Genomic DNA, 12,120 nt, shown 5'->3' with positions numbered 1-12,120 from the left:
AATAATATTGATAATAACTTGTTTGTGTCAAAATATTGAGTAGCAAGCCAAGACTTGTATCAACAATTGTTACTTTTATACAGTTTTCCCCTTTTGTTACATCACCACCTGGAGGTTGGCAACCCTAGCAGGAACACCTTCAGGACTTACAAAATTTGTGGCAGGGTATGAGTTTCTGCGAGTCACTGTTCACTTCTTCAGTTATCTGAGCTTTCATGAGTCACTGCACATTTCTTCATCAGAAGAAGTTACCTGAGGAAGTGAGCAGTGACTCGAGAAAGCTCATGACCTATCACAAATTTTGTTGATTTTTAAGGTGTTTCTGGACTCTTGCTCATTTCTACTTCCTCAGCAGGGTACTTTATTTAGAAGAAGAAGAAGATATTGGATTTATATCCTGCCCTCCACTCCGAAGAGTCTCAGAGCGGCTTACAATCTCCTATATCTTCTCCCCCCACAACAGACACCCTGTGAGGTAGGTGGGGCTGGAGAGGGCTTTCACAGCAGCTGCCCTTTCAAGGACAACCTCTGCCAGAGCTATGGCTGACCCAAGGCCATGCCAGCAGGTGCAAGTGGAGTAGTGAGGAATCAAACCCGGTTCTCCCAGATAAGAGTCTGCACACTTAACCACTACACCAAACTGGCTCTCCACACCAAACTGGCTTTACAAGGCCATTCAAATATTCAGAATCACATGAGTATTGGGATGTAAAATTCAGCCAGACAATACCCCTCCCCTTGCTATTTTGGTTTGGTTGTACAGCTCAGGAAGTATTAGACAGTGAGCAGAGAGAGAATAGCCCTTTCCCCCCACAACAGCCATTTCATCCTGTGAGCATGGGAAACTGTGTGGGCTGCGTCACATCTGAGAAGTGGGAACTGATGAATCACCAGGAACCACTTCAGTAATCCTGGGGCTCAGGCTTCAAAGAGAGAGCTGGGAAAGGAAATTGGCTGATGTGAGTGTGAATGGGAAGCGAAGGAAGCCATCTTGGGGCCTGCAAAGCTACAGAGCCTCAGGTCCAAACTTGAAGTGATATTTGTTAGTCTCCTCACAGCCACATAGCAACTACGGAGTGAATCAGGTTTAAAATGAAGGAGAGCCAAATAGTTATCAGAACACTGCTGTGAGGGAAGGAGGGGATCTTGGCTCCCTCCACTGCATCCCATTTTTGCTCCTTAGTGTGGAATATTCTGTGCCTGGGCACCAATATTGTGACATCACACCCAGCATAAACCTGGAAGTCACGTCATCGTGTCTGCACAACACCCTAGGATTCCCCTGAAATCTTATGGTTTCTACCAGTCCTGGAGATGCAAGACAAGACAAAAAGAGAGAAGGGACCTGATAGGGCTACCAGGTGTCCCTAAGGAGACTTCCCACTTGGCAGCCTCAGGTGCCATAGTTTCATAGTGCCATAATCTCAGAGTACCACTCTGATATGATGATGTGTCATCTATCCCTGTTCCCATTTCCCCCTTATGACTCTGCTGAGTAGCGGCAGCCAACTAAGGCTTCTGAGTGGGAGGTGTGATGTCCCACTGGTGTGTGAGGCCTGGCAGCCCTATTTGTTCCTTGTTTTTTTTCGCTTCTTGAGGGGGTCTCCAGAACTGGCTTCCTATCTGCTGAACCAAACTGAATCTGTCTCCACATGTTGTTGGACATTGCAGCTTTGTTATGCTGAGGGAAACATTCGCTTTCTTGATTGCCACACAGAAGAATGTGATAGAAAATGACTGCTATAGGGCAGTGGTCTCCAACCTTTTTTGTCGCCAGGGACTGACTTTTGTGGAAGATCATTTTTCCACAGATCGGTGGGGGTGCTGGGGTTTTTGCTGCCCCTGGCTGCCCCCACACCCCATCCCTGCCAACCATGGGGGTCTTTAAAAGAGAGGTAGGCGAAGGTCACTGCCGTGCTGCCCCTTCCACCTGCCCATGACCCGGGTGAATGAAAGAGGTAGTGCTTTTGAATGAGGCTGCACTGCCTCTTTTGTCTGCCTGGGACCCTCACTCCGTGGCCCGGTTGCTAACAGGCCACAGACCAGTACTGGTCCATGGCCCAGGGGTTGGGGACCCCTGCTATAGGGTAACAGGCAATGACTTGTGGAAGCAGGCTAAATTGTCTTTGATTTGTCCGTATTAGTGTTCAAAAGTCCAAGCAAGGAATAATTTCTCTGTGGCTTTCCATTTATCAAGGCCCACTGAAGAGGGTGTTAATATTAAGCCAATTGTTAAGGCTGTTATGGTTCCCTATAAAGAACTCTGAGAACTGTAGTTTTTTCAGGGTATGCTGAAAAGAATGTCACCCATTATGTAGCTGCAAATCCTGATTTGCCACCCAGAGCACACTAGTCCTGGTTCACTGGTAGTTGTAGCCAGGGCTTTTTTTGTAGAAAAAGCCCAGCAGGAACTCATTTACATATCAGGCCACACCCCCTGACCCCAAGCCAATCAGAACTGCGTTCTTGCTCAAAAAAAGCCCTGGTCGTAGTTATGTAATGTGTGTTTTCAAACACTTGCTCTTTTCAGACATTAGACCCATGTACCCTGCAAGGCCACCAGCTGCCTTACCTTACCTGATATGCACGGTCATCATGTTCTGTGAACAGGATCAATTTGTGTATTTATGAACTGACCACTGGATTTTTCAGGGTACTTGTTCGCCCATACTGAAGCTGTATGAGCATGCAAAATACGTTCATTCCTCCTGTTGATATACTACAGTGGCCATTCTGATGGGCCGCTGGACTCATGGTACACACAGCTATTGCACCTGAAAAGGGCACAAGTCACATTCACGTCTGTAATGTTTCAGTGTAGTCGTAATAGTTTTAAGTGTGTCCCTTAAAATGTAAAAGTATTGTTTCAGCATGACAATATCACCATGGTTGGTGTAGTGATTAAGTATGTGGACTCTTATCTAGGAGAACCGGGTTTGATTCCCCAGTCCTCCACTTGCAGCTGCTGGAATGGCCTTGGGTCAGCCACAGCTCTAGCAGAGGTTGTCCTTGAAAGGGCAACTGCTGTGAGAGCCCTCTCAGCCCCACCCGTCTGTTGTTGGCGAGGAAGATAAAGGAGATTGTGAGCCGCTCTGAGATTCAGAGTGGAGGGCGGGATATAAATCCAATATCTTCTTCTTCTTGGTTGGTATGTACATGTACAAGCCTAGGAGATTCTCCGTTCACATGCTACCCCCCAAACCTGCACATGGCTCAAAAATTAAACACTTCCACAGCAAACCAAGATTTGCCATTGTGTCTGAATGGCAAGCTACAGTTTTCTCTCTTGCCTCTAATCCACCATTTAAATGAAGGAGTGTGAGGGGTTGACGTGTGAACAGGTGCTAGGAATCCTCCATAAGAATTATGCTGCCCTTTGGCGGAGTTCCCATGATCCTTTTGAAGACTGCCACAATGGCTATGCCCAGGGCTTTTTTGTAGCAGGAGCTCCTTTGCATATTAGGCCACACCCTTCTTATGTAGCCAATCCTTCAAGAGCTTACAGGGCTCTTCTGACAAGGTCTACTGTAAGCTCTTAGAGGATTGGCTGCATCTGAGGGTGTGGTCTAATTAGCAAAGAAGTTCCTGCTACAAAAAAAACCCCTGACTATGCCCATTAAGATTAGTAGTGTTGTCAGACTCTAAGCCTTTGATTGCAGCTGTGAACACAATGACCAGCCACTAGGGAAACCTTTGGTTTCTTTTGCAGTGTCCTTTTATCGATGAGTTCATCCTGGCACTCCACAACAAGATCAAGAACAAGCCAGTGGAATTCCCTGAACAGTAAGTAGAGTTTACATAGCACTGGAACAAAGAATTAGACCGACCATAACATAAACAGATCATAGGATGGGATTTTCTTCTTTTTAATATTTTTATTAACTTTGAGAAATTACATATTTACAATCGTTTAAGCAAAACCAACAATCATGCGTGGCTGGCACCATAAAACCAAGCCAAACAAAAAAAAAAGACCAATTTTGGTCAATATGTAAATATCTATTACAAAAATATCTTCTCTAAATATATCACGCACACCCTAATGACAAAGCGAGCCTTGTTTCATGAAAGCTTATCTATACCTTGGACAAATTTGTTGGCCTCTAAGGTGCTACTGGAGTCCAGTTCTGTTTATTTAGATAGACTTTTGTTAGAGGTTTTTTTTTGGGGGGGGGCATTCATTTCACCGCACACCCCTAAAAATTGTGTTTTGGAAGAGTGTGGTTTGCCCAAGAGTGCAGTTGTCCCACTGTACCAAGGCACAGAATTTCTGGCCTACTTGCATTCATTAATCGTTTGTTTTGCATAGCAATGTAAGGATGATATCGTATTACTGCTTAGAAGGGTGTACAAGAGGGAAGAGTCGGTGGGTGGGGGGTGGCGGCGGTGGCGAATGGAACATGATCCCAGCAAAAGCAGTGGGCATTCAGACAGTCTTGCTTTCCCTTTAGTCTTGGCTTATTGTCCCGCTTGAATTATGAATAATTGAAGACACAGAGGATTTTGTTATCTTCTGCATTCATTTGTTCTCTCAAATGGGAGATCAATATAATCTCCCTTGTTCAGAGAAGGAACGGTGGGAATAAGTTAACCGATACAAGGCGAGTGTTCATGTTATACAAAAGTCCTCCAGGATAAAGCAGTAAATGAGTGAAAAATATTGCTTTAAAAAAACCCAGTTTCCCTGAACAGTTGGAAATTCCAGAAATAGCCTGTTACAGAAGATCCTTTTCCTTGCAATAAAAGGAAAGACTGGAAGGTCATGGTATCTTTTGTAAGGTTGGGTTCTTTGCATCTATACAAGCTGAGTGTATTGAATAAGAACATAAGAGAAGCCATGTTGGATCAGGCCAATGCCCATCCAGTCCAACACTCTGTGTCACACGGTAGCCAAAAAAACCCCAGGTGCCATCAATGGGGCCAAGACACTAGAAGCCCTCCCACTGTGCCCCCCAAGCACCAAGAATACAGAGTATCACTGCCCTAGACAGAGAGTTCCAACAATACACTGTGGTTAATAGCCACTGATGGACCTCTGCTCCATATACTTATCCAATCCTCTCTTGAAGCTGTCTATGCTTGTAGCCACCACCACCTCCTGTGGCAATGAATTCCACATGTTAATCACCCTTTGGATGAAGTACTTCCTTTTATCAGTTCTAACCCAACTGCTCAGCAATTTCATCGAGTGCCCACGAGTTCTTGTATTGTGAAAAAGGGAGAAAAGTACTTCTTTCTCTACCTTCTCTGTCCCATGCACAATCTTGTAAACCTCTATCATGTCACCCTTCAGTTGATGTTTCTCCAAGCTAAAGAGCCCCAAGCGTTTTGAAGTAGTCTTCTGAAGCACACACCTTAACTGAGTGCAGTGTCCAGGGTGTGATGATGGTGCTCCGTATTATGTAATTGCATCAGGGATGGCCACACCCCTCCTGGAACACCCCCCCTACCAGGGTGAAGATTGGCCATGGCAACTCTATACTAGCAATGCCTGAAGAGCAACACCATCCATATGGAGGCTCCTACCCCAAGCAGGGTTGCCAGCTCTGGATTGGTGGAGCCTGAGGAGGGCGGGGTTTGGAGAGGGGAGGGACTTCAGTGAGGTATAATGCCATAGAGCCCACCTTCTAAAGCAGCCATTTTCTCCAGATGAGCTGAGCTGATCTCTATTGCCTGGAGATCAATTGTAGACCCAGGAGAGCTCCAGCTACCACCTGGAAGTAGGCAACCCGAACCCCAAGCCTCTTTCTTGGTCAGCTAGACTTTTATTTCTCCATCTGATTCTCTCAGTCCCTGACCAGATTGGAAGATCAAGGAAGTTCTTCTCTGCCCATCCACTTAGCTGAAAGGGTACGATACAAAGGCTAGAGAGATGGACTTTCAGCCACTAAAGACCATTAAGCTATTTTGTCTCCTTCGGGTGACAAGTATTGCAAAGCTGTTAAGAATAGGTCTGTTCACAGTTAGCAAGCTCAGTAACACTCTGTTGTGCCCTTCTAGCCAAATGCCAGGACTGCGAATTAGCTGCGTATTAGCTGCTCTCTTTGTTTACAGAAGCATCCTCAGTACAATTGGGATAGACATTTGGTTTCCTACCACAATTGCCTCAAGACATTCTAGTGCCTGAAGCAGAAAATCATCCAAATTAACATAGCATGCATTGCACCTGAAAATTCCCCTGTCTCAAATCTCAGTGAAATTAATTCAGCAACATATCTGACCAAATGGGCTTTGGAGAATGAAAACTGAGGCCACAATAAATATATTTGTCTTTGAGGTTGGAACTCTCTGTCTGGGGCAGTGATGCTGTGTATTCTTGGTGCTTGGGGTGGGGCATAGTGGGAGGGCTTCAAGCCCCACTGGTGGACCTCCTGATGGCACTTGTTTTTTTTTGGCCACTGTGTGACACAGAGTGTTGGACAGGATGGGCCATTGGCCTGATCCAACATGGCTTCTCTTATGTTCTTATGAGGTGCCACAGGACTCTTCGCTGAAATGAAAGTCTGAAAGAAAGAGTATATTTCAGCATGGCTTGCGTACTTCTACAAAATAATTCAGGAATTATTATTTCTAGAACAGCTGTGCAACAAAGAATTGGTGCGTTTCGGGTTGCTGATATACCGAAAGGTTCTTGAGGCAGTGTAGGAAGATAAAAGCAATTAATTAAAATAAATAAGAGCAATAAAGAATGTTAAATTACCTGTAGAAAGAAATCATGATTCAATTTTGTCCCATAAATTGTAAAAAAAAAAAAAAAGACCATTTAAAAGCATGTAATTTAGTTTAGCAGCAGTAAAAACTGGACAGCTTCAACAAGGAATCAGTCTCCTATAGGCTTCCCAAATCCCCCGCCTGGGCGGGGGACCCTCGATATGGAGCCTCCTCCCCCCGCTCACCAAAAATCCGGAAAGCGAGGGGGGAGGGGGAAATGGCGGCTTTCAATTATATTCCGAGTTCGCTACAAGGTGCTGGCTTCCAATTATATTCCGAGTTCGCTACAAGGTGCTGGTTATTACCTTTAAAGCTCTATATGGCCGAGGACCTGCCTACCTTAGGGACCGCCTCTCCCCATATGTTCCCCAGAGAGCACTGAGATCCAGCTCCCAAAGTCTTCTAAAGATCCCTGGACCAAAGGAGGCCAAACTGAAAGTAACGAGGGAGCAGGCCTTCTCAATAATGGCTCCCCACTGGTGGAATCAACTACCAGACAAAGTGCGAGCCCTGCGGGATTTTAACCAGTTCCGCAGGGCTTGCAAAACCACCCTCTTTCAACAAGCTTATAAGGAACCCTGAAAGCGACATCTAGCCATCTGAATATACCTTACTGAATGTAGCACCTTTAATTTATTGTAGTTTTTTAAAAAATTATGTACTGTTTTTTTAAATGTATTTATTAACTGTATTTTATAATTGACTTGTATAATAATCATGGTACACACCATGTCCTGTTAGCCGCCCTGAGCCTGCTTCGGCGAGAAGGGCGGGATATAAATAAAATGTATTATTATTATTATTATTATTCCCACCCAGCCCCAATCCCAGCAGCTTCTCCTCGCCCCTTCCCTTCTCTTCCCACCGATCCCGGATGCTTCTCCTCGTCCCTTCCCTTCTCTTCCCACCCCGGATCGCAGCAGCTTCTCCTTGCCCTTCCCTTCCCACCCAGCCCTGATCGCAGCAGCCGTTCTTCTGTTTTCCCAGGCTGCTTCCCGCCCCCAGTCAGCTGGCTGGTGGGGGGGGGGGAAGCCCCACCTGCAAAGGACCATGTGCCTTTGCACCTCCGGAGGCTTGATTGAAAGGCTTCAATTTGGGATGGTGTGTCTGTGTTGCTGTGAAGAAGCTGGCAGCAACTCGTGAGTAGAGAGGCTAATCCCCTGCTTCAGACTCGCCAGAAACGGGGGGGGGGGGGGAGAAGAGGGAAATGTCTTCATTATTCCCTATGTGGAGATCAATTCTCATAGGGTATAATGGGGAATTGATCTGGAGGTTTCAGGGGCTCTGGGGGAGCTGTTTTTTGAGATAGAGGCACCAAATTTTCAATATAGTATCTAGTGCCTCTCCCCAAAGTACCCCCCAAGTTTCAAAACGATTGGACCAGGGGGTCCAATTCTATGAGCCCCAAAAGAAGGTGCCCCTATCCATTATTTCCTATGGAAGGAAGGCATTTAAAAAGGTGTGCTGTCCCTTTAAATGTGATGGCCAGAACTCTCTTGGAGTTCAATTATGCTTGTCACACCCTTGTTCCTGGCTCCGCCCCCAATGTCTCCTGGCTCCACCCCCAAAGTCTCCTGGCTCCACCCCCAAAGTCCCCAGATATTTATTGAATTGGCCTTGGCAACCCTAGTCTCCTAACATACACATAAACAAATCCCCCCAAGTCTGTAAGCAGGGCAGTCTTTTGAGCAGGAACACACAGGAACGCAGTCCCGGCTGGTTTGGTGTCAGGGGGAGTGGCCTAATATGCAAATGACTTCCTGCTGGGCCTTTTCTACAAAAAGCCCTGACAATGGTGACCAGGGGTGTGGCCTAATATGCAAATGAATCCATGCTGGGCTTTTTGTACACAAAAAGCCCTGCCTGTAAGCATAAGAATATTTTAATTGAGCCATTAAAATTCAACAGGCATGTGGCTAAAGCATAGTTCTGTGACTTGATTGATCCTAGCTTAAAGCTGCTGTGCTTCAGTTCCCCAAACCAGCCTGATTTGCACGGTGTGCAAATTGTTGGCTAATTATGCATATCAAGGTCACATCACTCCTTGCATTATTGTCCAGTAGCTTTGTCTTTGCTCACTGTATAGAAGAGCAAGCCAAAAAAGGCACGCTAAGTAATTACCATCATAAAAAATATATCACTGTAAATGCTCTATTGCAAAGTATACAATAAATTGTGTTGGTGGTATACAACAAAGATTTTTAAATTTATGAATTTACAGTGCTCACAGGCACCCTGAAATTGTTTTCAAATATGTGAACATATAAGGCAGGTTGAGTACTGAACAAAGTAACACTGAAGTTCCAGTACAATTCAGATTAATGCATATAAAGTCACAAAATGCAGTTAAGCAGCAATTTTAAAAAAAGGTAAAGGTCCCCTGTGCAAACACCAGTCGTTTCCGACATGTTGCATCATGACGTTTTCACTGCAGACTTTTTACGGGGTGCTTTGCCATTGCCTTCCCCAATCATCTACACTTTCTGCTCAGCAAGCTGGGTACTCATTTTACTGACCTTGGAAGGATGGAAGGCTGAGTTAACCTTGAGCCAGCTACCTGAACCCAGGATCGAACTCAGGTTCCGCCGGGATCGAACTCAGGTTGTGAGCAGAGAGCTTCGACTGCCGTACTGCAGCTTCACCACTCTGCGCCATGGGGCTGCTAAGCAGCAATAAGCAGCAGTAAAACACCCATTCCAGATATTGTGGTGTTTCAATTTCTCTTCATCAGTTGCAAAAATCATCTAGTAGGCTGCTTCAATGGAACCAGATTTCAGCATCTCAATATTCTGGACATAAAGTTCAATATTCTGGACATAAAGTTCAATATTCTGGACATAAAGTTCGATATTCTGGACATAAAGTTCACAGCTTCATAATGGAATCCTGAAGGATTCCATTATGAAGCTGTGAACTTTATGTCCAGAATATTGAGATGCTGAAATCTTCTGAAAATCTCCTTCAAGTCTAGGAAGGCTCAAAGGAAGCATCTTTTCACTTGATTCTTTCTGTCAGGATTTGCTGGTATGCTCTTCTTGGGAGAAGATGTAGCAAGAGTGTCAGTCATATGAGCATGGCTTCCAAGGTTGGCCCTGCCACTAGGCAAACTATGCAATTGCCTAGGGTGCTGGCCTTCTGGGTGCTGCTCATGTGGCTCAGTGGCATTATCAGTGCAAGGGGGGGACACCAGAAGTTAGCCTTGCCTAAGGTGCTTCACTGTCTAGGGCCTGCCTTGATTGCTTCCCTCTTTGGCTAGAACACAGAAGGCAGAAGCAAAGTGGTTTCACTCTAAGTGACTGAGCGGAACACTGCCTGCCCTTTTGCCTCCTCTCTCTGAATCACTGAGGACTAGAGACATACTTGTTAGTAAATGGATTGAATGGGCACAGGTTGATGTGCCCAGAATTCAAGCAAAATTCAAACCAGTGAACTTGCTCTAGGACAGTTCCCTTAGAATTAGGGATGCCAACACTTGGTTGGGAAAGTCTTGCAGTTTTGGGAATAGAGCCGGGGTGGGGGGGGGAGGGAGAAGGGTTTGGGGAGGGAAGGGACCTCAGCAGGTCTAATGCAGGAGTGGCCAAATTGTGACGCGGGAGCCACATGTGACTCTTTCACTCATATTGTGTGGCTCTTGAAGCCCCCACTGCCTCATTGGCCAGCATGAAGAAAGCATTTCGCTCTTCAAGTCACTTCTCCAAGCCAGCCAGCGGCTTGAAAAATGCATTTACAGTTGCTTTCTTCCCACCTCTCCCTCCATTTTCCTTCCTTCCTTTTCTCAGACATCTGATGTTCATGTCTTGTGGCTCTCAAACATCTGACATTTATTCTCTGTGGCTCCATGTTAATTAAGTTTGGCCACCCCAGTCTAATGCCATAGAGTTCACCCTCCAAAACAGCCATTTTCTCCAGGGGAGACTGATCTCTGTGGTCTCTGTGGCCATTTTCTCCAGGGGAGACTGATCTCTGTGGCCATTTTCTCCAGGGGAGACTGATCTCTGTGGTCTGGGATCAGATGTGATTCTGGGGCCCACTCAAAAGTTGACAGCCCTGCTTTGAATGTTCCCTTTGTTTTAAGTTAGGCTGCTGTTCCTTTTGGGTTCTGGTGGATCTCAAAATCCACCTCCTGAGGTAAACCCCTCAGTTTCAAAGGGCAGCAGAGGGAAAGGGAGCTGACGTTTCCCTGGCAGTCGGTTTTGCCACTTTCTCAGATCCTAGGCGCTTCGCCCGTCATCTCCAAACCATCTTATATTTGAGTTTATTAGTCATCTCGCAAGTGACTGTTCCCATCTGCCTCCACAGCGAGAGATTAACATTTAATGGGCTAACTGGGTTGTATCGAAGAACATTTTCTCCTTCCTTCTAACATCTCCTGCGGCAGTCACTCTCACTGCCTGACTTATTTTGACTTTGTGGTGACCTGTTCTCCCCTTCTAAAAAGGCCGTTCTGCTCATTAGTGTGTGGAGAGGCAGAGGAGATGACTGTGTGTTGGTATTTAAATGAAGCCTATTAATTTGATAAAGCCAGAAAAGAGAAGTGCTGGTGGGCCGAGGGGCGGGGAGGGAAGAGAAAATTCCCTTCAATTAGTATTTACTGGACTGTCAACACCTCAAACCTCCCACAATCTTGGCGTTTTTATTCCGAGCTGTTTGGAAATTGAGTGTCTTCTGCCATGACTGCAAAAAGACACACATTCTTCTGTTTACTTGAGAGGCCATAGAAACTGGCCGCGTGATTGCCTCAAGGGAAATACATCCAGTCACAAATGGTTATTCTGCACAGTTGGAAGTCCGTAGGTCAAGACCCCTTGAGTTTTATGCTGCAGAACAGTTGAGGCTGTATGTGGTGTTCTGATACAGTTGATTGGACTGATTTACATTCCCAACAGTTTTGAACGGGAGGTAGTCCATTCAAGCATTCCCCTTCTTGTGAGGAGAAAAATGGTTAGAACTGTGCTCAGCGGTAGAGTAGATAAGTATGGTTCTGGTCTTAATGAAGATTTATGCCCCCTGCCCTTCGCTCAGAGCAGCTTACAATCTCCTTTCCCTTCCTCTCCCCACACCAGAAATTGTGTGAGGGAGGTAGGGCTGAGAGAGCTCTTGAGAGAACAGCTCTGGGAGAACTCTGGGTCACCCAGCAGCTGCATGTGGACCAGTCATGTGACTTGGTACGAGGTTGCTTCATGTGTTTCTGTTTCAGGATATTAGTATTTATGGGGATTACCCAATCAGTCAACATACCCATTTGTATCAACTTGGTTACATGTTTTATATTATTATATGCTTCCTGTGTGTAACTGCCATATGAAAGGGAGAAAGCTTTAGCATCCTGAAGTTTCAAATTGCTGGTATCCCCAGATAGTATCCCCAGATTTCAAATTGCTGATATCCCCAGATTTCAGGGAGCAGCTT

General features: G+C 45.7%; 1 protein-coding gene across 2 annotated transcripts in view; it reads left to right on the top strand.

Moving 5' to 3' along the window:
• The window catches only part of CAMKK1 (calcium/calmodulin dependent protein kinase kinase 1), an 88,472-nt gene that overhangs the window by 60,435 nt on the left and 15,917 nt on the right, over nucleotides 1–12,120 (top strand). For both annotated transcript variants that reach the window (XM_060259344.1, XM_060259345.1), the window contains exon 11: nucleotides 3,710–3,783. In XM_060259344.1, the coding sequence (XP_060115327.1) occupies nucleotides 3,710–3,783 (74 nt within the window). The remainder of the gene's footprint in view (nucleotides 1–3,709; nucleotides 3,784–12,120) is intronic.

This window comes from Heteronotia binoei, chromosome 18 (genome assembly GCF_032191835.1).
Source record: "Heteronotia binoei isolate CCM8104 ecotype False Entrance Well chromosome 18, APGP_CSIRO_Hbin_v1, whole genome shotgun sequence".
NCBI lineage: Eukaryota > Metazoa > Chordata > Lepidosauria > Squamata > Gekkonidae > Heteronotia > Heteronotia binoei.
The sequence above is the reverse complement of the archived record's forward strand: the minus strand, read 5'-3'. Positions and strand labels throughout refer to the sequence as shown.